The sequence below is a fragment of the Dromiciops gliroides genome, chromosome 4, assembly GCF_019393635.1.
Source record: "Dromiciops gliroides isolate mDroGli1 chromosome 4, mDroGli1.pri, whole genome shotgun sequence".
Classification (NCBI taxonomy): domain Eukaryota; kingdom Metazoa; phylum Chordata; class Mammalia; order Microbiotheria; family Microbiotheriidae; genus Dromiciops; species Dromiciops gliroides.
Window position 1 is genome coordinate 195394446 of NC_057864.1, and position 24861 is coordinate 195419306.

General features: G+C 44.0%; 1 protein-coding gene across 1 annotated transcript; it reads left to right on the forward strand.

Moving 5' to 3' along the window:
• Positions 1 to 6976: 6976 nt before the first annotated feature.
• On the forward strand, positions 6977 to 21497 carry LOC122755370 (angiotensin-converting enzyme-like). The gene is made up of 12 exons (XM_044003714.1): positions 6977 to 7575; positions 9873 to 10040; positions 10177 to 10270; positions 11498 to 11641; positions 14060 to 14251; positions 14698 to 14795; positions 15556 to 15728; positions 16377 to 16600; positions 17162 to 17306; positions 18640 to 18738; positions 19022 to 19144; positions 19918 to 21497. Exons 1-12 carry the CDS (start codon positions 7324 to 7326, stop codon positions 20156 to 20158), a joined length of 1953 nt encoding a protein of 650 aa, XP_043859649.1. The 5' UTR covers positions 6977 to 7323; the 3' UTR covers positions 20159 to 21497.
• The last annotated feature ends 3364 nt before the right edge of the window (positions 21498 to 24861 follow it).

Sequence of the window (24861 nt, forward strand, 5' to 3'; positions counted from 1 at the left end):
CCAATTATATTCAAATAAAGATGTCATTTTTCCCCCATCCAAGTTCACAGACTACCTGAAATCTATCCATGGACCCTTTGGGGGTACCCAGGATGAGAATGCCAGTCTGAAAGCATTGATAAATTGGCTAAGAGCCATAATATATCCTTAATGCACCCAATCAACCTACAGCACATTACAAATGACAAATTACACTCAAGAATCAGTATAAAAAAGAGTAGGTGGGCTAGGCACTCATTTGGAGAGGGAAAATCCACAGACAGTCCTCATGCTATACTGACACTGACTGGTAGCAGATTTATAGAAAAGGCATGTGGAGAAGTGAATAGCTCACTGGGCCTAAAGTCAGAAGACCTGAGTTCAAATCTTACCTCAGACACCAACTGTGTGACCCTGGGCAAGTCACTTAACTCTGTTTGCCTCAATTTCCTTATCTGTAAAAGAAGGGAGAAGGAAATGTCAAATGACTCTATTTATTATCTTTGTCAAGAAGATCCCGAATGGGGTCATGAAGAGTTGGATATGACTGAACAACAAAAATTAGGTGAGCCCCTAGCAGAGGATTTACTTGAGGGTCTAGAAATAAGAGGCATGGAGTCCTGGAGTCAGGAAAACCTAAAGTCAAATCCACCTTTGACACATAACTAGCTGTGTGAGACTGGGCAAGTCACTTGACCTCAGTCTGTCTCAGTTTCATTAATTGTAAAATAGTACCTACTCCCAGGATTGTTGTGATGATTACATGAGATAACAATATTTGTAAAGCATTTAGCCTAGTGCTGGTCACATAGCAAGCACTTACTAAATGTGTTCCCATTCCCATCTTTCCCTAGCTGCAGCTGAACCCAATGTCACCCAAAGGAGGGAGGGTCAGAGACCAAGAGGATGGCTATTAATCTCCACCCAACATGGAGAATTCACAGTGACAGGGTCTCACTCATCTTTAACTTTCTGCTCATCTCTCTTTCTCTTTCTACATCTCTCTTCTTCTCTGTGACCTTCATTCCCTATTAGTGTCTCAGTCATCTTCAGTCTATCTCATTTTCTATTTCTGTATACTTCAGTTTCTATTATCTCTGACTAAAGCTCTCTACATCTTAATCTCTGCTTCTCTCTGCATCCCTCACTCCAGTTTACCCCGCATTCCTCTCCTACTCTCCATTTCATTCTCCTTGTCCCTCATTCTCAATCTCCATCTCCCTATGTCTTTATCCTCAATCTCTCTCTGACTCTCTCTTTCATTTGTTTTCTTTCAGTCTTTCTTTCCTATTTCTATCTTTCAGTCTATCTTGTAACTTACCTCATTTCTACCTGTGTTTCTCCAATGAAATAATATCAATACATGAAACATACATGAACCAAATGGTACAGCATCCAAATTCTTAAAAGAGAAGTTAAATGAGTTACAGGAGGAAACAAACAGAAAAACTATATTGGTGGGGGACCTCAACTTTCCCGTCTCAGAAGATAAATCTAACTGCAAAATAAATAAGAAAGAAGTTAAGGAGGTGAATAGAATTGTAGAAAAGGTAGATATGATAGGCCTCCGGAGAAAATTGAATGGGGATAGAAAAGAATATACCTTTTTCTCAGTGGTACATGGCATCTATACAAAAATTGACCATGTATTAAGTCATAAAACCTCACAATCAAATATAGAAAGGCAGAAATATTAAATACATACTTTTCAGATCATAAGGCAATAAAAGTTACATTCTATTTATGACTCCCTGTTGTCTAGTTTCTTGCCTTCACTTCAGTTTCTCTAGGAGTTTGAAGAGCTCCAAACCTCCATATTTGTTATCTTCTCAGATTTTCTGTATTTCCAGCTTCAAAGTCAGTTGTATGGTGGTTTCCTATCTGTTTTCTGGCCCCTCCTCAGGGGGAACAATGAGTCAGATGCACAGAGCCACAAAACCAATGAGTAACTCCTGATCTGAACCCAAAGGCCAGTGAGAGGGGAAATTCTCTCCATCAAGAACCCCTGTTTTCTGAAATTCAAGTTTTAGCTATAAAACTTTTATAAAACTTTTTTTTTTTAGCTATAAAACCTGTACATCAACAGGCCTAGGAGTCCCCTGGATCTTGGGCCCAGCTTATATATCTTTAAAGTGAGGGCCAGATATAGAGACTTTCTCACTAACCTTCAGAGAAAGATCAACAGTGTCTGAGACTACACAGCCAGGCTTAGCTCGTCCAGATTAGGTATATGAAGATAATGTAAACACAAGTCTTCACAAGTACTTCTTGCTATGTGAGTGGCTGGAATAGGGAACCCACAAGCAAAGAGGAACAAGAAAGGTCCCTTCCCTCTAGATTTCAAGTCCCTGAAGGAATTCTGGAACCAAAGAGCTGTTCTCAACTTCTACTGAGGAGAGGACAATAGGTAAAAAAGTTTAAGATGTCATAATAATATAGCTCACATTTATATAATGCAATTATATGAATATTGTTCTACCAAAGTAATAACATAATAATTATAATACTTTACAAATTTATAGTACTTACCATGTGCCAGGCACTATGACTAAGCACATTACATACATTATCCACTTTAATCCTCACAATAATACTGTGAGATGAGTACTATTATTATCCCCATTTTTCAGATGAGGAAACAGGCTCAGTTAAATGAATTGCTCAGGGTAACATAACTAATAAGTGTCTGGGTCAGGATTTGAACTCAGGTCTTCCTGACTACAAGTTTAGTTCTACCCACTATATACGATATCAGAAATGTTTGGGATTGTTGCAAAAATGTCTAAGTCATAGTGTTAGACAAAGAAAAAAAACCAAAGTCTCCAAGCCAAAAGAAAATAGGTTATTGAGAGAGAGAGATTCTGTCTCACAATAAAGCTGGTTTCAAGTCTAAGACTCAAAGACCCCAAGCCTCAGGATCCATGGATATTTTTATTCATATACTCCCTAAGATAAAAGTATTATAAATGCAGTTAGATGTTTCTGCAATAAGCAAGTATATAGCTGTGCCTTCTCATCTATTGGTCCCCAATATCACCATTGCTAAGTAACATAGATCAAACATACAGAATTGCAATGTGGTATCTCACATTGTGGAAACAGAAAACCCATCTGTGGATTTAGAAGTGGCTATCTGTGGCAAACTATCCCACATTTGTGACACTTTTAGGACATTTAATGGGTTTGAGATGCCTTAATCAGGTCAGCCTCTTTGCTTTACCTATTATTTTAACAGTTCTGATTGTCCTGTAATAACTCCAGATTAGCTATTTTGGGTATCTGACCTTTATGCTGATTGGTCCATCCTAACCACAAACGTGTATAGCAGGATACTGTAGTGTATGAGAAGACATGTTGATCCAAGCATTTGTAACTTGTCTTAATTCATTATCATCTACTGAAGCTTGAATCACGTATGTTGGTAAGGAATGGATAAAATCTCACTCACAGGGTAAGACATGAAGTTACTGAATCTAGGGCATAGGAGTCACTGAAACAATAATAAGGAGGAAGAGGAGGATGACCATGATGACCACAGCTAACATTTACATAGAGACTGAAGGTTTGCAAAGTGCTATGTCTTTTTTTTTTTTTTTTTTGCGGGGCAATGGGGGGTTAAGTGACTTGCCCAGGGTCACACAGCTAGTAAGTGTCAAGTGTCTGAGGCCGGCTTTGAACTCAGGTACTCCCGAATCCAGGGTGGATGCTTTATCCACTGCGCCACCTAGCCGCCCCAAAGTGCTATATCTTTAATACATAATTTGATCCTCACAACAATACTAGGAGGAAGGTGCTATTATTATCCCCATTTTACAAATGAGGAAACTGAGGCAGAAAGAGATTTTTTTTTTTTAAATGACTTTCCCAGGGTCTCATAGCAAGTAAAAATTTGAATCAGGATTTGAACTGAGGTCTTCCTGACTTCAAGTCTGGTGCTCTACTCACTACCCCATAGCAGAAATATTTGGGGTTAGACATGAGAAAGAAATCAATGACTCTATGGCATGTAAGGTACTAAAATAATAACAGCTGCAGAGAGGTAGCATATGATGGTTTCTAGAGTTTGCCTCAAGGTTAGAAAAACTGATATATACCTTCTGTGTGACCCCAGGCAAGTCACCAAACCTCTTAGTGGCCCAGGTCACTCTCTAAGATGGTAAATTGCAGAATAGTTGGTAGAGAGGGAGCTTTCTCTCCAGAAATCTCCTACACTGATGAAACCACAGAGCTCAGATAACCTCTCCCTTCCTTCCAAAATGATAATGATATCTGATAAATAATAATAGCCAAGAAAATCCTAAACAGGGCCAGAAAGAGCCCAACATGACTGAAAACAACCAAACAACAAACAACCCAACAAAATAATAGCTCGTGGAGCATGTTGTGGTTGCAAAGTTTTGTCCCTCAACATTATCCTATTTGATCCTCTCAAAAATCCCCTAAGGACCCATTGTTAGCATTATCATCCTCCTTTTATAGATAAGAAAACTCCAAGTGACTTACCCAATGGACCAAGAAGTATGGTTTAGCAGCAAAGGTAGGGGGGTAGGAGAAGGAGCCAGTGCTGCTGGTTGGAGAGGAAAGAAGACTTGAAGGGTTTGAGGGTAGAAATTGTCAATTGGAGATGGAGATGGAGATGGAGATGGAAATGGAGATTGGAGCAATGGGAGGGGAAGAAAGGGGAACTTGGGAAATGCAGTGAAGGAACCTTAATCAGGGCTGGGCAATGAACAGGCAAAGGATTAAAGACAGAAGAGTAAAAAATTTACTCAGAATTGCAGAGTAAAGAAGAAGAACCAAGAGAACAGTATAGACAGTGACTGCAACAGTAAATAAAAAGCCACCAAAACTCCTGTCAGCTACAATGGCGGGTGGATGTTAATACAGACTTAAAAGGCACATCCTTCCTTTCTCCTAACAGTCTATAAACTTACTATGTTTCCAGGAATGTACTTTGTAAGGTTTGTTTGGATGTTTATAAGGACGCGTCTGGGGCATCAAAACAATGCATCAGTGCCTTGGCGTCATTGATGGGCATGGTGCAGAGCTTGATTGGACTTGGAATCAGAAAATCTCAGAGTTTTAGAGTTGGGAGGGACTTCAGCCTCTATGTACTCTAGCCCATACTCCAAAGAAATCCCTACACAGACAACATTCTCTCCAGACTATGACCCAGACTTCCTCTACTGTGCCTCCTCTCTGGGTGTACCTTAGTCTCTCCACCCTGCCCCCTTCAGCTTCCTTTTATATGTTCCCTTACCTCATGGATAACCATAATCACAATAAACATTTTTATAGCACTTATTTTCCAAGCACTTTACAATTATCTCATTTGATCCTCACAACAACCCCAAGAAGCAGGTGCTATTAGGATCCCTACTTTACAGAGGAGAACACTAAGGCAAACATAGGTTGTGACTTGCTAGCAAGTATCTGAGGTCAAATTTGAACTCAAATCTTCCTGACTCCAAGCCCAGGGCTCTCTATTCACTGCACCATTTAGCTGTCTATTCTTATGCCTTACATCTAACATGTAGTCTTACATTAGAATGTAAGCTCCTTAAGGACAAGAACTAAGTTTCTGCTTATAGCAGTGACAAAACCGTTAATATAATTGCTAACAGAATGACAGAAAATTGTTAATACCGATTATAATATAGACTGCCTAAACCTTTCAGCTATCATGACAATGTCAGAATTTCAGTAATGTCCTCACATTCCTACTCTTAGGATATTTTCTCTTGATTAGGTTGAGCTGAACCATATCCAAGTCCCCCAAGGATATTGCCTTGTGGGGGAGTCCAGCCCAAACTGGATCTCAGCTGCCAATGTCCTTGCTCCCTTCCATTAGGATTCATGACATGAAGGGCAAAACAGCCAGAATGAAGTGAATTTCCTTGTCCGGATAGACAACAACCACTGGGGTCTCATGATCAAGCCTTGCTACCTCATGCTGTCTCCTCTTCTCATCCTAAAACTATGAAAAACTTTTTCATGGGTCTCTTTAGTTGGGAAATCCATTGTACATCCCCCAAGGTGGGAGGTCTGCTACCCTGTTATCTCATTTAAAGACCCTTTATTCCTCAACAAACGGTTTGTATTACCTTTGCTTAGCACAGTGCTTGGCACAGACTGAGTGTTTAGTAAATACATGATGACTAGTGATATACAATAAATTGTCCTCCAGCCTCTGCTTTAAAGACCTTTGGTGAAAAGGAAGCAATTACCTCCTCAGTCTGCCGATCCCTAAGCTCTAAATTGCTAGGAAATTTTTTCCTGACAAGATCAAAATAGAAGTTTTTGCTACTTCTACCCATTGTTCCTGATTCTGCAGGTGCGGGTGCGCACCTGTGCGCGTACACACATACACACCAGACAAAATAGATGTAATTCTTGCTCCATAAATAACTTGAAGAAAACTATCACTTCCTGCTCACCCCGCCCCAACAAACAATATGTACAAATCCATGGAATATAAATTAAGACTGGTATAATAGAAAGTGCCCTGGATTGGGAAAGAAGATCTGGACTAGAATAACCTTAGCCAAGTCACTTTCCTTCTCGGCCTCAATTTCCTTCCTGTGGTGGACCCTCAGATAGATAGATGCTCTCAGCTTCTAAAATACCCGACCCAATAGAATACTTCTAATACTCAACACAAGTTCAACCCTAAACTCTAAGAGCTCATCAGAGCTTGTGAGTGAGAGACTACTATGGCTGCAACTATGGGGGAAAAGAGAGAGTGGCAGGAAGCCTTCCTGGAGGAAGCTGGAACGGAGCTGAGCCTCTAAGGATTTGGGCCACTGGGGTCCAATAGTGCATGGAGAGACCGAGAAGGCACTGGCAGCACTTGCAGTATCTATCATCGCACGGTGCTTCTCTCCCTCTTCAGAGATTCCTCCCACCCTACAACCCCCATAGCTCTGCCCTGGAATAGAGAAGTCTAGGTGGGCAAACAGGCACAAAGGATATCTTTGTTAGTCAGGCCTGTGTCTAATCTAAATCCTACTCTCACCTAGTGATTCCCGCCCCTCCTCCGATCCCTGCTTCCCCACCTCCCTCATTCCTTGCCCTTGGCTCTGTGGAGGGGCGGGGCAGGAAAGGGGTCAGGCCTCTGCCAGACCCCCTCATCCCGCCCTCTTCTTCTCTTTCCAAACCAACCCGAGGCCCAAGGGGACTTTGGAGCTGGGTAGGAAGAGCAGCAGGGCGGAGAGGTGGGGGTGTGCCTAGGGGCAGCGGTGGCCGGCTTTATAATCCGCCCAGTCACTGGAGAGGCGAGACGCGGGAGCCTCAGTGCGCGTCCGAAGCAGCGAGCGAGCGCCGCGGCTCAGCGCAGCTGGGACCATGGTCATCCCTGCCCGGGGCTGCCCGGGGCCGCTGGTCCGGCAGCTCATCCTGCTGCTGACCTGTCTGCTCCTGCCGCCCACCCAGGCCCTGCCCACCGAGCTGATGCCCGGGGACTTTGCCACAGACGAGGCCGGGGCGAAGCTCTTTGCCCAGAGCTACAACTCCACGGCGGAGATCATCCTGTACGAGAAAACCGCAGCCAGCTGGGCTTACAAAGTCAACATCACCCAAGAGAACGCGAAGCGGCAGGTGAGGGTTTCTGGGGCAGGCGGTTGGAGGAGGCCGGGGAGGTGTTTCGGGGGGCCGCAGTGGGGGGGCTGGCGGAAGGGCCAGGGCAGCCAATCGCTGGCCCGCACGCTGCGTCTTCTGTGGGCCTATGATCCCTGCCCCGGGAAAGGAGCCCAGCTTGCGTCTGCCGGGTGGCACGCTCAGCCTCCCGTGAGCTCCAGGCTGTGTCTCCGCGGGGCATTTCTCAGCCCGGCTGCGAGCCTGGACCTCTGTCTTCCGCTTGCTACTGCTATTCGGCCGGCTCACTCTAACCAAAAGTGCCGCCCACCCCAACCTCCCACCCCGGGAGTTAGCAGCCTCCTGCAGGTAGAAGCAAGCAGGGATGTCGGGGAGGTGGGAAACTAAAGGTAATTAACCAGGCATAGCGAGAGAAAGCAGAGCAACGCGCCCCTCCACCCCACCCCGAGTTCAGCCAACCCGAGAGAAAGGCCCTGGAGGTCCAGGTCTCCTTCCGAAAGACATTTCTCTCCTGGAGTGATAGACCAAGAAAATTTAAGTCTCTACCAGGTGGAAAGTGATCATTGTGTCATGGGGATAATGGGGTAGGAGGTTCGGGTAGGGGATAGGGGTTTGGGGTCCTTGGGAATTCCTCTTTAAAGAATTACACCCTTGGGTGCGGCTAGGTGGCGCCGTGGATAAAGCACCGGCCCTGGATTCAGGAGTACCTGAGTTCAAATCCGGCCTCAGACACTGAACCATCTACTAGCTGTGTGACCCTGGGCAAGTCACTTAACCCCAATTGCCTCACTAAAAAAAAAAATTAAAATTAATTTAAATCAAAGAATTACACCCTCTTGCACAGAAAAGCAGTTAGAATAAGATAGTTTATTTCGGGGCTAGGGAAGGGAAGGGGAGGGAAACCAAGAGAAATCCTTGGACTTCTCATGGGGAGAGAGGCATGGCAGGCACAAAGCACTTGGGTCTGAGATACCAATCTCCTCGAGCAGGAGAATGGCAGGTACTTTTTAAAAAAATAAAATTATTTTATAATTTCCAGTTACATATAGAAATAATTTTCAACATTTGTTTATATAAGATTTACAATTTCAAAATTTTCCCTCCCCTCTCCCCTAGACAGCAGGCAATCTGATATAGGTTATATATACATAATAACATTAAACATATTTCTGCATTAGTCATGTTATACGAGAAGGATCAGAGCACAAAGGAAAAACCTCAAATCAGAAAACCAACATCACCAAAAACTAAAGAAATAGTATGGTCTGATCAGCATCCATATTTCACAGTTCCTTTTTTTTTTTTTTCCTGGATTTGGAGAGCCTTTTGCATCATGACTCCTTTGGAACTTTCTTGTTCTGTTAGATTAGTGAGAAGAATCCAGTCTATCACAGTTGATCAACACATAATGTTGATGATATTGTGTATAATGTTCTTCTGGTTCTGCTCATCTCACTCATCATCAGTTCATGCAAGTCCTTCCAGGTTTCTCTGAACTCCACCTGCTCATCATTTCTTACAGAACAATAGTATTCCATTACATTCATATACCACGACTTGTTCAGCCATTCCCCAATTGATGGACATCCCCACAATTTCCAATTCCTTGTCACCACAAAAAGAGCAGCTATAAATATTTTTGTACATGTAGGTCCTATTCCCTTTTTTATGATCTCTTTGGGGAAAAGACCCAAGAATGGTATTGCTGGGTCAAAGGGTATGCACAGCTTTATAGCCCTTTGGGCATATTAAAAATTGCTCTCCAGAATGGTTGGATCAGTTCACAGCTCCACCAACAATCTGGCAGGTACTTTTATAGAGGACTGATGGGGGTAACCATCTGACTGGAAAGTTCCTTTAGTGAGGGAGGATTATCCCCCACTGGTGGTGGCTGGAGGACTTGGATGAGGGGTGGCTACAGATTTCCCAAACCATCTCTCCAGACACAAAGGAAGAAGCCACACCTAATCTTATCGTCCCAGGGTTGAGGGAGACTAGAATGAAGGGTGGGGGTCCTGAAACTAGCTCTGTCTGAACTGGTTCCACTTACCTCTCTAGGCTATCTGTCCTCTGGTTTAGTTTTTCAAGGAGAAGGTTCTTTGATGCGCCCTAGAGAACTTCTGGGGTTCCCTGGGCCCGTAACAATTGCATACCCTATCTCCCACCCTTTCCCCAGTTCCCAGTTTCCTCACCTGTGAAATTAGGTAGTTGAACTACGTTGATCTCTAAGGACTATTTCTCTAGAAACGATCCAACCCTCTACCTCAGTCCTCCACCCCTGACCTTCCCATCTACCACAGGAGGAAGCAGACCTACTGTATCAAGAATTCACTGAGGCTTGGGGTCAGAAAGCCAAGTCGCTCTATGACCACATCTGGAAGAATTTCACGGACCCCCAGCTTTACAAGATCATCAGTTCTGTGAGGACCCTGGGCCCAGCCAATCTGCCCATAGACCAGCGACAGACGGTAAGTGGTAGGTAGAGTATAAAGATTGAGGGAAAGTGGGGGAGGGGGACTTACAGGTCTGTGTGGACCTTCTTCTGGTGGGAGGGAGAAAGGAGGACTCTTCTGACTTATCACCCCCCTTCCCCATTCTTGCCAGTACAATACCTTGCTGAGCAAAATGACCAGCATATATTCTTCAACCAAAGTCTGCTTCCCCAACAAGACTGCCACCTGCTGGGCCCTGGAACCAGGTACCTGTTCCCCTCTGAGGACCCCCTCCCCCCAGCTCTAATTTTGGCAGAGCCAACAGGAAAACTTAATTCCCACGGGGCTACTTTCTCTGTGTGAGAACAGAGGGGAGTATATTTGGCCCTAAAGGGTGGAGACAGACAAACCATCATGTCTCCAGTACCCTGGCGGGGTTATGGGCTAGGAAAGGTGTTGGCAGAGGAGTAGCTAGTTCACCCCCTTCTCCACTCTCAGGCAGACCACCTCATCCATAGTCCCACCCCTTTGTATGTCTTCTTCCCTCTTCCCTGCTCTTTCCCAGGGACATCACAGTGGATGCGTCCTTGTCACTCTCCAAGATCTCCAGTCCCCTCAAATCCCCTTCATTTGAGTGGTTCTTATACATTTGTCCCCTTGATTTACTCACTTATCTGATCCTGATTAACCTTTTCCTTTTACTGCTTTCCACCTCCATAGTTATTCATTCATCCCTTCTGTGTCCTCCATGCTGTATTTTTGCAATCTGGTTTCTGAATTAATAATAATAAATCATTTCTAGCAAGCCTTACAAGTTACACAGCACTTTCTTTGCAACTGTCCGATATAGGGAATGCAAATAAAATATTCCCTACCTTCCCCCCCCCCTTTTTTTTGGATCTTGACCTGTGATTTCATCCGTGTAGAGAGAAACCCTTGCGAAGAAACTTTTGCCAAGGCAGATTGTCAATTTAGGGTGTTGGAGTCACCTGCTGAGAGGTAAATTGATTTACCAAAGCTTGCACAGACAGTATGTATCAGAGGCATGCATGATTTGAACTGAGGACTTCTTGACTCTGAAGCCAGGCCTCTATCTACCAAGCCATGGAGCCTCTCATACCCATTTTGTAATTGAGGATCAGAGAGATAAAGCCTTGCCAGGGTCACATACCAAGTGTTAGAGGGATTCAAGTCTGTTTCATGCAGTGTGTGTGTGTGTGTGTGTATCTGCCTTTCTGTATGTTCTTTACATCTGTCTTTGTTGTCCATTCCTAGAGCAAAAATAAGTTCCTCCATGGGTAGGGACTTTGTAGCCCAATTTCTATAGCACTAGTAAGTACAACTTATAATTGGACATTTTGAATAGGACAGTGGCAGTAGTGAATGCCTCTGGGGGCTAGAAGAAGTGTCAGCCCCATTGCCCAAATTGGGGCAGTCAAGATGCCCTGAGCACTTGTACCAGAGCATCCTGTACCACCCCATTTGTGTTTCAGAGCTTACAGAGATCTTGGCCTCCTCGAGAAGCTACACTAAGCTGCTGTTTGCCTGGGAGGGCTGGCACAATGCAGTAGGGGTTCCTCTGAAACCTGAATATGAAGCTTTTGTCAATCTCAGCAATGAGGCCTATAAGTTGGACGGTGAGTATGTCCTTTCTATCTTTCCTGTCCTTCCTCTTGCTCCAGTCTTGTCTTCAACCCTCCGAGTCAGTCCTGAACCTCTGGGAACCTTGATGGAGTTATTTCTTGTCTCTCTACCACCATCACCCACCTCCTACCACATTAGTGCCTCTTCCTTGGCACATCGCTGCATGCTGGCTTGCTGAGGTGGCTGGGACACTAAACAGTAGACAGAAACAAAGATGCCTAAGATACACTTTGCCTCATGGAGTTTACAATATAGATAGGGATACCACACAAATACATGCAACAGGAGATAACACATATCCTGATGGTGAAATGAAGACTCTGAGATGCTGTGATTCCTAGAGAAGAAATCACTCAGCTTCCTGTCCAACTTTAATTTTTTTTTTCTTTGTAACGAGCAGAGTTTGGGTGAAGAAAGTTTTCTGTCCTCTCAACTGCAAAGAGGAGTTTATCCTCCCATATCCTTCTTATCTCATCCCCCTGAATCAGCTCAGGGATACAACTTCTTGCTTTGGTCACTACTCCCTTCTCCCCATTGCATCAGAAACTGGAAATAATCTAAGACAGGGGAGTCAAACACAGGCCCCTCTTGAAGATTAAAATGTAAGTGGGAAATATTTAACAAAATAAAATATACAACCCTCCCCCCCAATAGATAATGTTATATTTTTTAAAACTAAGTGAATATGCAGCTGTAGGGATCCTTGTGTATACATTAATGCTTTCAGATTCTATTTGAGTTTGACACCCATATTTCAAAGCGTGCATATTTTAAATGACTCAGCCTGCCTATGAACAGATCATGGTTTTAACCCGAAGTCCTTTCCAGCCCTAAAAGACTATGATCTTGTCTCTAAACTCTTCTCTTCTTGAATAGGGATCTCTTCCCCTGCTGTTTTCAGAAGCTTATAAAACAAAAGTTATTAATAAAATGATAATAAAATTCTCTCCTACTACACAAATGAAGGTTAAAGAAACTTGTTATGTATGGCCACAGATGTAGATCTTTGTATTCTATGTATTCAAGCTAGCCACTGGCTGCCTCCTCATTTGTATTTAGGGCATAGAGAAGCAATTAAAACCAATCCCATCCTTATCAAGAGGAAATCTGCTTTAAAGTATTGTCTAAATCAGCAACTAACCTTAAAAGAACAAAAAGATTTAGGTATCTGTCCTTTATTTTTTATTTTTTTGGTGAGGCAATTGGGGTTAAGTGACTTGCCCAGGGTCACACAGCTAGTAAGTGTTAAGTGTCTGATTCTGGATTTGAACTCAGGTCCTCCTGAATCCAGGGCCAGTGCTTTATTCACAGCACCACCTAGCTGCCCCCTCATTTTCCTTAATAAAGGACAGATATGGGACACCTAGGTGGCACAGTGGATAGAGCACCTGAGTTCAAAGCCAGTCTCAGACACTTGACACTAGCTGTGTGACCCTGGGCAAATCACTTAACCCTCATTGTCCCACAAAAAAGAAAGAAAGAAAGAAAGAAAGAAAGAAAGAAAGAAAGAAAGAAAGAAAGAAAGAAAGAAAGAAAGAAAGAAAGAAAGAAAGAAAGAAAGAAAGAAAGAAAGAAAGAAAGAAAGAAAGAAAGAAAGAAAAAGAAAAATGGAAAAGGTAATTTACCATGACTTGGATTTACTAATAATTAAACAGGGTGGGGGGGGCACAGCTAGGTGGTGAAGTGGATAGAGCACTGGCCCTGGATTCAGGAGGACCTGAGTTCAAATCCAGCATCAGACACTTAACACTTACTAGCTGTGTGACCCTGGGCAAGTCACTTAACCCCAATTGCCTCACCAAATAAATAAATAAATAAACAAATGGGTCCCACATTCTGGTGACTTCTGTGCTAACTGCCCAGATAGACAAAGATGCTGCCCACCCTGGCTTAATTAACACCCTTCTCCTACACCTCTGCCATTTCAGTCCCTTTCTCCTTGTCTGCCTTTGATGAGACAATGAGATAACATCTGCAAAGCACTTAGCACAGTGCCTGGAGCATGGCAGCCACTATAAATGCTTATTCCCTCCCCCCCCGCCTTTCTCCCTTTTCCCCTCCTTATTCTCCTCCTTGAAAACCCAAACCCTCAGGCACTCCCAGTGTAGGAGGAGGATGCTATTTCCCTCTGGAACTACAGATCCCAATGTCACTAGCATGTTCTGGATACCTCCACTTCTCTCAAAGACTCTGTTACAGCTGGTTTAATCAGGTATTGGTTAAACTCCCTCTCCTTATGCTTCTGGCCTTGGGCCAGGTTCCTTCCTTCTGCCCCTTCCTCCCTCATCCTGAGCCCCAGGAAGTGAATTTGTCAGCTTGGTGAATCCTCCAGTGGAGATGGTTCATGTATCACCTGGGGATGGGTGTAGAGAGGCAGGAAGACCCTTGGACTGAAAGCATTTCCTTGGCAGGCTATGAAGACACAGGGGCATACTGGCGTTCTTGGTATGACTCGTCTACATTCGTGGATGACCTGGAGCGACTGTACCAACAGCTGGAGCCGCTCTACCTGAATCTCCACGCCTTTGTGCGCCGTGGCTTGTACCGCCGCTATGGGGAAAAGTACATCAATCTCCAGGGTCCCATCCCTGCTCATCTACTGGGTAAGGACCAACCGCTTTCCCATCTTCCACAGAGAGTGTGGCTGGAGAATGTCTGGGTAGGGGAGGGAGAGAAGAATGACATAGACAGGATGCCAGGAGTAGGGACAGTAGTTATGGTAGATGTCCTGAAGACCTTGGCCTTCTCAGGGTGTCAAGGGAAGGACCCTGCCCTGTTCAGAAAGGAAACTAGCATTTCCTACCTGAACATATGCTGGCCTCCTGCCAAGCCTGAGCCTCCTAGGATCTTCAGGGAAATGTGAGATTGATCCCCAGATTCTGTGAGTTCTTTTCCTTGCTCCATTCCCAGAATACCAGGTTGGCCCCACTCCTCTACTATGCCCCTAACTCAGACAGCCATGATATTTGCTGCTCATAGGTGGTGTTGCCTGCCTTGGTAATGTGGATACTGGGTGTAAAATTTTGGTTCTCTTTGCTTGCTTTTGCAGGAAATATGTGGGCACAGAGCTGGGGAAACATCTATGACATGATGGTTCCCTTCCCAGACAAGCCCAATCTAGATGTCACCAACACCATGGTGCAGAAGGTAGGCATACTTCTGAGAAATGCAGGATGATTAGACTCTGGCTGATTCTGTTTGGTTCTTCCCAAATAGAATCTTCTGAAGTGCCTGGGAGAACCTCCACTGAAAGTCCTGTGGTCATGGTGGGTGGCAGGGACAGGGAAAGAAAAACAAGGGTGAACTCAGAATTGGGCAGAACATCAGGCCTGGGGATAAGGGATGAGGTCAGAGGAGGGGAGGTAATCAAGAACAAAGAGAAGAACAAGTAAGGGATATGAGGTCCTTACCTAACTGGAGACCTGGGGAACAAAGGTCTTAGTATAATGTGGGCAAGATTCTAGTCTTGGTAGACCCTAGGATTGGTAGACCAGTGGCCTTCTGCCCTCAGTGAGCATGCTACCCCCACCTTCTCCATCCCCCAATTGGAGGGTGGAAGAAAGCCTTTTCTATTGGTGAATCCTGCTCCATCTTGTCTATTTCTTTGTCCAGTAAATAATTTGACCCTTTGTCTGGGAAGGCTGTAGATGCAAACCACAGTACTGAGCCCTGTGCTGTGCCCTGCTTCAGGCAAGAGCATTGATGATACTCCCTAGGCTGCTTCTTGGCCAGAGGAGACTCAGTTCTGTAATGGGCATTGAGGGGAATCATGAAGTGAGATGAGAGAAAAGGATGGTGAGAGAGTAGATTCTCTCTCTGCTCTGGGGATGTTAGAGGTAGGGTATGCTGTAGTTGACCCATGCTCTGTGCTTCTCTCCCACCCCACCCCACCCCACCCCACCCCCAGGGCTGGAATGCCACACACATGTTCCGGGTTGCAGAAGAATTCTTCACATCTCTGGGACTGCTGCCTATGCCTCCGGAGTTCTGGGCAGAGTCCATGTTGGAGAAGCCAGATGATGGGCGAGAGGTGGTATGCCATGCCTCTGCCTGGGACTTCAACAACAGAAAAGATTTTAGGTGCACTTCCTCCTACAGGGTGGAGGGATTCTTTGGCATTGGGGAGGAATAAGAAAATCTACCAGATAGATCCACTAGCTACCCCCTACCTGCTGAGGCTACCATTAGCTGGGGTAGTAGGTATATTCAGGGGGTGGGGTCCCTGGGAAATCCTAACATATTCCTGGACATGTGACAGAAAGGGTTGGGATCCACTATGTGCATGCAGCAATTACTACTTCCCACTCAGGGAATAAAGCAGGAATTTTGAACTGTTTTTTATGTTATGGACCCCTCTGTTAATCTGGTGAGGTCAATGGACAACCCCTTCTCAGAATCATATTTTAAATGCATAAGATAAAATACATAGGATGACAAAGGAAACCAATTCTATTGGAATAGAGTTATCATAATATATATATATATATATATATATATATATATATATATATATATTTTTTTTTTTAATTCCTGGGCTTCCTAAAATCTATCCATGGACTCTGAGGGCCTATAGATCCCAGGTTAAGAATCCCTGGGCTAAAGGAACATGACATTTCATTGTCTTCTCCCTGGTAGCTTGTGTGGTCTTCCCTTCTCAGCTTTGTCGTCCAGTTCCATACTAACTAGGCCTCTCTCTGCTTAACTTGATGCCTCTTCTCTCCCTCCCAGGATTAAGCAGTGCACAAGAGTGACCATGGACCAGCTGTCTACCGTGCATCACGAGATGGGCCATGTGCAATATTACCTTCAGTACAAAGATCTGCCTGTTTCCCTGCGAGCAGGAGCCAACCCTGGCTTCCACGAGGCCATTGGGGATGTGCTAGCCCTATCTGTTTCCACACCCGCCCACCTACACAAAATCGGCCTGCTAGACAATGTTACTAATGACAATGGTACGGGATCAGAAGGGTCACTTGAGCTCTTCACTTCCCCTTTCATCCCCAGCCCTGATGGCTGATCCTCCTGCCCTCTCTACCCTTCCCCCCTATCCCAACCTCCTCCCTGCCCCCCCCCATTATTCTCATGCTATTACTAGCTTCAGAGACCCTGGTTAAAAAAAAAAAGTGAATCTCAGAGAGTGCTGGGCATGAGAACAGGAAGAGTGAAGGGCAGCGGTCATCACATAGTACAGCCCAAGGTGGGGCTAGGGTTGGAAGGAGTGGGCACAGTCAAAAAGAACACTGAATTTGGAATCTGGAATCCAGCTCTGCCATCACTACCTGTGTGACTTTGGGCAAATCACCCAATCTCTCTGGTCCTTTCTTTTATCACTTTTATAAAATGAAACAAGGGCACTCCCTTCCGGTTGAAAACATTATAATCCTTTTGCCCCTTTCCTTCCCCCACACCTCTTCTTGACTCTTCCCTCTCCTGAGGCCAACTGTGTGGGGGGGGTGCTAAATCCTGTCATTTTCTTCCTTCCCACCCTCAGTTGTCCCACACCTGTCTTTCAGAAGGTGATATTAACTACCTGTTAAAGATGGCACTAGGAAAGATCGCCTTCTTGCCCTTTGGCTACCTGGTGGACCAGTGGCGTTGGAGGGTCTTCAGTGGGGTCACAACTCCATCCCAGTACAACTACGACTGGTGGTACCTTCGGTAAGCAAGTACCCAGGAAAAATTACCACCCTGTCTTTGTATGCTTCCTCCCTGGCAGAGTCACTCTGGGTAGCCAAGAAACCTCCAGGTTGCTGCCCCAGTTGCTGCCCTTCCCGTGTTACCTCTCACCCATGCCTTTTCCTCCCTATCCTTCCAGCCTTCCCTCCACCAGACTACTGAATGTGAAATCAGCTAGGCCTGGATTCAAATTCTTCCTCTGTTTGTCAGCTATGGGACCCTGGGCAGATTACCGACTTTCTCCGAGTCTCAGTTTTTTTTTTCTTTGTTTTGTTGTTGTTGTTTTGTTTTTTGTGGGGCAATGAGGGTTAAGTGACTTGCCCAGGGTCACACAGCTAGTAAGTGTCAAGTGTGTGAGGCCAGATTTGAATGCAGGTCCTCCTGAATCCGGGGCTGGTGCTTTATCCACTGTGCCACCCAGCTGCCCCCTGAATCTCAGTTTCTTCATCTGTAAAGTGTAAATGATAATTCCTGAAGTGGCTAACTTAACAGAGTAGTTGCATGGTTTAAAGCAAATAACCTGTGTAAAGAACTTGGCAGAGTTTAAAGGGTTCTACATAGTGTCCCAATAGTCTTAGGGCTATTTAAGCCATATAAACTTAAGGTTTTAAAAATGAAAGCAGGGGCAGCTAGGTGGCACAGTGGATAGAGCACCAGCCCTGGATTCAGGAGGACCTGAGTTCAGATTCGGCCTCAAGACACTTGACATTTACTAGCTAAGTGACCTTGGGCAAGTCACTTAACCCTCATTGCCCTGCAAAAAAAAACCCCAAAACAACCAAAAAAAGGAAAAATGAAATCATTTTACAGATGCGAAAACGATAGCTCAGAGAGTTCAAGTGACTGGCCTGTGGCCACATAGCAAAGTGTCAGAGCTGAGATTCCAATCCACATGTCCCCAACTTCAAACGCAGGGCTGTTTCTGTTATTCCCACCCTGCCTCAGCCACCTTGCTTTTTCTCTACAAAAGTCAAACTTAGTAATACTAAATAGCCACAGGCTTTTATCACATAGTACTTTGAGGTTTGCAAAGTGCTTCACAAATATCCCATCGGATCCTTATAACAGACTTGGAAGGAAGGTGCTATTATTATCCTCAATTTATAGTTGAAGAAACTGAGGTAGACAGAAGTGAAGTGACTTGCTCAGGGTCACATAGCTAGTAAGCGTCTGAGGCCAGATTTGACATCAGGTCTTCGTGAATCCAGGACCAGTGTTCCATGCACTGTGGCACCACCTAGCCTCCTGTGTCCAGACCTCAGCCTAAACTCCTATGCCCTTGGGTAATGAATCACCTTTTTTTTTTTCCTTTTAGGATTAAATACCAGGGCATTTGCCCTCCCATTGCCCGGAATGAAACTCACTTTGACGCTGGGGCAAAGTTTCATGTCCCATCTGCAGCACCATATATCAGGTACAGCAATCTTGCTCCATCCTCTTCCTCTCCCCCCTCCTATCCTTACTGTATTTTCTAGGCCACTGAGTCCTCATTGAACCCAGCCCAGAACTAAGATCTGGGAGGTAGCAGAGGATAGGGACTGACCCAGAGTTTGAGGGAAGAAGGAGGGATGCTGAGATCCACGTTCTTCCTTCATTCACCTGGATTCCCCCTGAACCTTACCATCTTAGCCTGTGATAGACAGGAAGTGGAAGCAGAGCATGGGTACCTCCAATGATGCCAAGAAATGTGTCCACAGGTATTTTGTGAGTTTTGTCCTTCAGTTCCAGTTCCACAAAGCCCTGTGTGCTGAGGCAGGCCACACCGGGCCCCTACACCACTGTGACATCTACCAATCTCAACAGGCTGGTGCCAAACTCAGGTAGGCTTTGGCAGGGGTGTGGGAGAGTCATGGAGGGGAAGAGGGAGAATAAAGTGGACTGCATGGTACTCCATAGAAGTGGAAATTGGGGGGGAGGGCAGCTAGGTGGCACAGTGGATAAAGCACTGGCCCTGGATTCAGGAGGACCTGAGTTCAAATTTGGCCTCAGACACTTGACACTTACTAGCTGTGTGACCCTGGGCAAGTCACTTAACTCTCATTGCCCTGCCAAAAAAAAAAAAAAGTGGAAAGTGTAAGGGAAGATTGTGGTTTATACGTCCATTGGATCTGTAAGTAGATAGGCATAACCAGTGTAGGAAAAGGGAAGAGAAGAGGATAAGCATTTATATGGCACTTCCTAGGTGCCAGGCACTGTGGTATGCCCATTATAAATACTCTCTCATTTGATTCTCCTAACAACCTTGGGAGGTAGGTACTATTATTATCTCCATTTTACAGTTGAGAAAACTGAGGCAAACGAAGGTTTATGACTTGTCCAGGGTCACATGGCTAGTAAGGTCAGATTTGAGCTCAGGTTTTCCTGACTCAGGCCCAGCACTCTATCCCCTATGCTATTTGACTGTGCAGCAGTTACTGCACAGGTAATGGTTAAGTTGACATTCTCAATTTTTTTATCCCCTAAAAGAGCCCATGTATTTTCATAGTCTGGCTTCCATAATTAAGCAACCAGAAATGTAGAGAACCCCAATTTGAGAGACAGAGCAGATCAATTATGTTGGAGATCCCTCCTGAGCCCCTTGTGTCTCCTGTAGGGAGGTGTTGCAGGCAGGTGCTTCTCAGCACTGGAAGGATGTGCTGAAGGGGCTAACGGGCTCAGAGACCATGGATGTAGGACCTCTTCTGGAATACTTCGAGCCTCTCACCGTCTGGCTCCAGCAACAGAATCAGATCAATGGCGAGGTCCTGGGCTGGCCTGAATTTGAGTGGCGTCCACCAGTGCCAGATGGCTATCCAGAGGGCATTGGTAATGTCCACAGGGGAAAACAGAGCTAGACCCCAAATTCCTGGCGCTAGGGCTTGTTTCATTTCTAGCAAAAGCCTTGATGTTACTCCTGTCACTAGAAAGGCAGACTGTGGGTGAGATCTCCCATCCCACACACATCAGAGAACTCTATGAGCTCTTTAGAAGTGACTCTGGGATTGGAAAACATCCTACCCCCTTCTTATGCCTTGGAGCTACTTCATGAACTAAAAAAATCCCTTCAGATTCCAAGCTGATCCATAGGTTCCGAGTTCTTAATGCCCAGCCTCTGTGAGGTTAAACTATGATCTATGTTCTGATTGGCTGGGGTATTGGATTGCTTGGCTCTGCTGATCATGGGTCGAGGTTGGGTGCATCAAGATACACTCCCATTCCTTTATTGTGGGCAGCTCTTATGTCTTCTCAGTTTGGGAAAAACTCAGAGCCTGGGTGGAGGTCAGGCTTGGAGAAAAGGGAAGGGAGAAGGGAGGGGACTATTAGAAGCAGAAAGGGGAAGGGGAGAGGAAAAGGGAATCAACTAATCCATTAAATGAACATTTATTGTTTGTTATGCATGCCAGCCACCTGTGCTAAAGCACTGTGGTTTCAAAGACAAAGAAGAAATATGGAAATGGTTTCCATAATTGTACATGTATAACCTGTATCTGATTGTTTATCACCTCAGGGATTGGGGAGGGGAGGGAGGGAAAGCCGGAGGGATGGAATTTGAAACTCAAAACTTTGAATAAAAATGTTAATCAAAGGTAAGGAAACAGGAAGAAACTTGATGAGAAAAGAGAGGGGGGAGAGAGATGGGAAGATAGAGCGAACTGGGAGGGTGGCTTGCCCTAACTGGGAGAAGCCAGAAGGGAAGGTGGAAGAGGGGTGGAGTTCTCCTCCCTCTTCTGGCGCACCCCCATTCCCCTCCACTGCCCTGCAACCTAGGACCCTGACCATCCATCTCTGGGGCCCCATGCGGCCTTTCTATCACCATCATCATCATTATTGTTACTATTATTTTTTACTGATTGTTATTATTATTAACAACAACAACAACAATAGCATTTATATACTGTTTTACAAATACCATCTAATTTTTTCTCCACAACCCTGGGAAGTGAGATCCTATTAACCCCATTGTACAGAAGAGGAAACTGAAGCAGGCAGTGGTTACATGACTGGTCTGCAACCACAAACTTAGTAAGTTTCTGAGGTAGAGTTTGAACTCGGTACTTCCTGGCTCTAACCATTTGACACAGACTGCTTTTTTTTTTTTTGTAATAAATATTTTTATATATAGTTTGGGCTTCCAATTTTTATTTCTCCTTCCCTCCCTCCTCCCTGAAGCAGCAAGTAATCAGATATGGGTTGTACAAGTGTGATTATGTAAAACATTACCATATTGGTCATTTTGTACAAGAAAACTTGAATAAAAGAAAAAAATTAAAGTGAAAAATAGCATGTTTCAGTCTGTGTTCCATCAATATCAGTTCTTTCTTTGGAGGTGGTTAGTATGTTTCATCAATCGTCCTTTGGGATTGTCTTGGATCATTGTAGTGTTGAGAACAGTCAAGTCATTCACAGTTCTTGGACTGCTTTTTTTTTTTTTTGACAGCTGCCTACCACAAGCAAACTTAGGGACACGGGAAAATGTATTACACTAATGGTCCTTGGCCTCAAGTGTGCATACAATCTAGTTGTAGGCCCCCTGTTTTCCTACCCCGCAGCCCTCAGCATTTATCTTCCTCATGCCTATTAATTCCCTTCCTCTTGCCCCCTTCCCCTTTGGGCCTTTGGATTCCCTTCTCAGTGAAGGAGGGCTGTGATACATGATGCATTTTAGGAACAATAGTCACAGCAACTGTGACAGCCACCAATCACTCTTGGTCCAGGAGTTTTAGAAACCTAATTTCTTAAACCTGTGTTTCCTGGGTTGGCATCCACTTCTGTGCTCTTATTCAGTCTGTGTCCCTGTGACCCCAGGCAGCATCTGCTGAGGCTTCTTTGGTTATTGTTTTTTTCTTTGGGTTTTTTTGCAAGGCAGTGGGGGTTATGTGACTTGTCCAGGGTCACACAGCTAGGAAGTATCAAGTGTCTGAGGCTGAATTTGAACTCAGGTCCTCCTGAATCCAGGGCCAGTGCTTTATCTATTGCACCACCTAGCTGCCGCCTTCTTTGGTTATTGTTAATAATTTGAGACTGGTCCTGTGTGTATGGACCGATATGCATGTGAGTGCCAGAAAGAAGGAGGTCCTGAATGGCTGACAAGTAAAATCTCACCAGTTTTCAGGCTTTTGTGAGGAGGAGGGAGTGGTAGAGACAGATGCCTGGGGCAGTAGAGGAAGGGAAGACTGAAACAGAGTCCTTGCCCAGTCCCCCCAGTGCTGAATAAAAGGATGGGGATGAATGAGAATGAAGGTGATATTGGGGAGAAGGATGATGCTGTTGGAGAGAAGGCTGAGTCTTGAGATTTGAGAGGAGACCAGTAAACAGAGCTAGGTGTGCAGAGTGGTTAAAGGGAATAAGCTGAGAGTGAGGAGAGGAGCAATCAATCTTCACTTCACACAGCTCTCTTCTATTCCTTTTCTTTCCATTTCCCCATTTCCTCTTTGCACTTAAGGATTATCTTGCTTTTCCTTCCATGTATACTTGCCCTCTCCCTTACATTCCCTTCCTGTCTTCTCCCTTTTCTGCAGTTCCTCTCCCCTCTTCCTGGTCCTCTTCTTTCCCACCTTCAGAAAGCCACTTGGTGGTGTTTGGGGGGGGGGGGCTGGTTTCTGATAAATGTTTAATAACCAGCTTTGAGGGAGGGAGGGAGTACATAGAAGACACCTATAATTTTAATCTATATGTATTCATATTTCCTCTATGATTTCCTGAACTCTAGACAACTGATAAAATAAATCAAGCCCTGATTTGTAGCATATGTTGATTTCCAGGGTATCACACTGAAAATTCAACAACCAGCTCTCCAAGGATGCATTTGAACTAGTTCTAACACACATCTCTGGTACAATTCTTTTGGTAATTTTTTTTGCATTTTTTTCTTTTTAAATTTTGAGTTCCAAATTCTCTCCCTCCTTTCTATTCCCTCTTCCAAGCAAGCAATATATTATCAATTATATATATGAAATCATGCAAAACATTTCCATATTAGTCATAATCCAAAAGAAAAAAGCAAGAAAAAGAAAGTGAGAAAAGTATATTTCAACTTGCACTCAAAATTCAACAGTTCTCTCTCTGGAGGTGGATAGCATTGTTTCATCATGAGTACTTTGGAATTCTCTTGGATCATTGTAATGATCAGAAGAGCCAAGTTTTTCACAGTTGATCATCATTTCAATATTGCTTTTACTATGCACAATGATCTCCCAGTTCTCACTTCGATTTGTAGCAGTTCATGTTTTGCCATGTTTTTCTGAAATCACCCTCTTTGTCTTATACCACAATGATATTCTATCACAATCATATGCCACAACTTATTCAGCCATTTCCCAATGGATGGGTATCCCTCAGTTTCCAATTCTTTTAATTTTTAAAATTTTAATAAACATTTTTATTTAAAGTTTTGAGTTCCAGATTCTATGCCTCCCTCCCTCTCTTAACCCCTTCCTGAGGCAGTAAGCAATCAGATATGGGTTGTACATGTGCAATTATGTAAAATATTACCATATTAGTCATTTTGTATAGGAAGACTAGAATAAGAGAAAAATAGCATGCTTCAGTCTGTGTTCAATCAATATCAGTTCTTTCTTTCATCATTAGTCCTTTGGGATTGTCTTGGATCATTGTTCAGTTTCCAATTCTTTGCCAACACCAAAAGAGCTGCTATAAATATTTTTATATAAATAGGTTCTTTATTTATCTTTTTTTCTTTGATGTCTTTGGGATACTGTCCCTTTGGCCATAGTTCCAAATTGTTCTCCAGAATGGTTCAACCACTTCAATATGCCACCAACAGTTCATTAGTGTACCTACTTTCCCTCATCTCCTTCAGAATTTGTCATTTCTGATAGCTATGAGGTGGTTCCCTACAGTTGTTTTGATTTGTATTTCTCTACTCAGTAGTGAATTTGGACATTTTTCATATGATTTTAGAAAGTTTTGATTTCTTCTTCTGAAAATTGTTCTTTGACCATTTATCAATTGGAAAATGGTTCTTTATAAATTTGACTCAGTTCTCTATATATTTGAGAAATGAGGCCTTTATCAGAGAAACTTGCTATATACATTTTTTCCATTTCTTTTAAAAAATTTTTTCCTCTTTAATAGTATTTTTTTTCACGATTACATGTAAAGATAGTTTTCAACATTCATTTTTGTAAGGTCTTGAGTTTCAAATTTTTCTCCCTTCCTTCCCCCCTTCGCTCCCCCATCCTAAAGACAGCAAGTAATCTCATCTAAGTTATACAGTACAAACCTGTTCAACATATTTCCATATTGGTCATGTTGTGAGAGAAGAGTAAGAACAAAAGGGAAAAAAACACAAGAAAGAAGAAACAACAACAAAAAGTGAAAATAGTATGGTTCAATCTGCATTCAGACTCCATACTTCTTTTTCTGGGTGTGGAGAGCATTTTCCATGAGTCTTTTGGCATTGTCTTACATCATTGTATTGCTGAGAAGAGCTATGTCTATCACAGTTGATCATCACATAATGTTGTTAATACTGTGTACAATATTCTCTTGGTTCTGCTCATTTCACTCAGCATCAATTCATGTATCTCCCTGATCT

Coding starts and splice junctions, on each gene's coding strand:
- LOC122755370 (XM_044003714.1), top strand. CDS start 7,324: ATGGTCATCCCTGCCCGGGGCTGCCCGGGGCCGCTGGTCCGGCAGCTC. Junction 11,642..14,059: donor TGAGGCCTATAAGTTGGACG/GTGAGTATGTCC, acceptor TTTCCTTGGCAG/GCTATGAAGACACAGGGGCA. Junction 14,252..14,697: donor CATCCCTGCTCATCTACTGG/GTAAGGACCAAC, acceptor TTGCTTTTGCAG/GAAATATGTGGGCACAGAGC.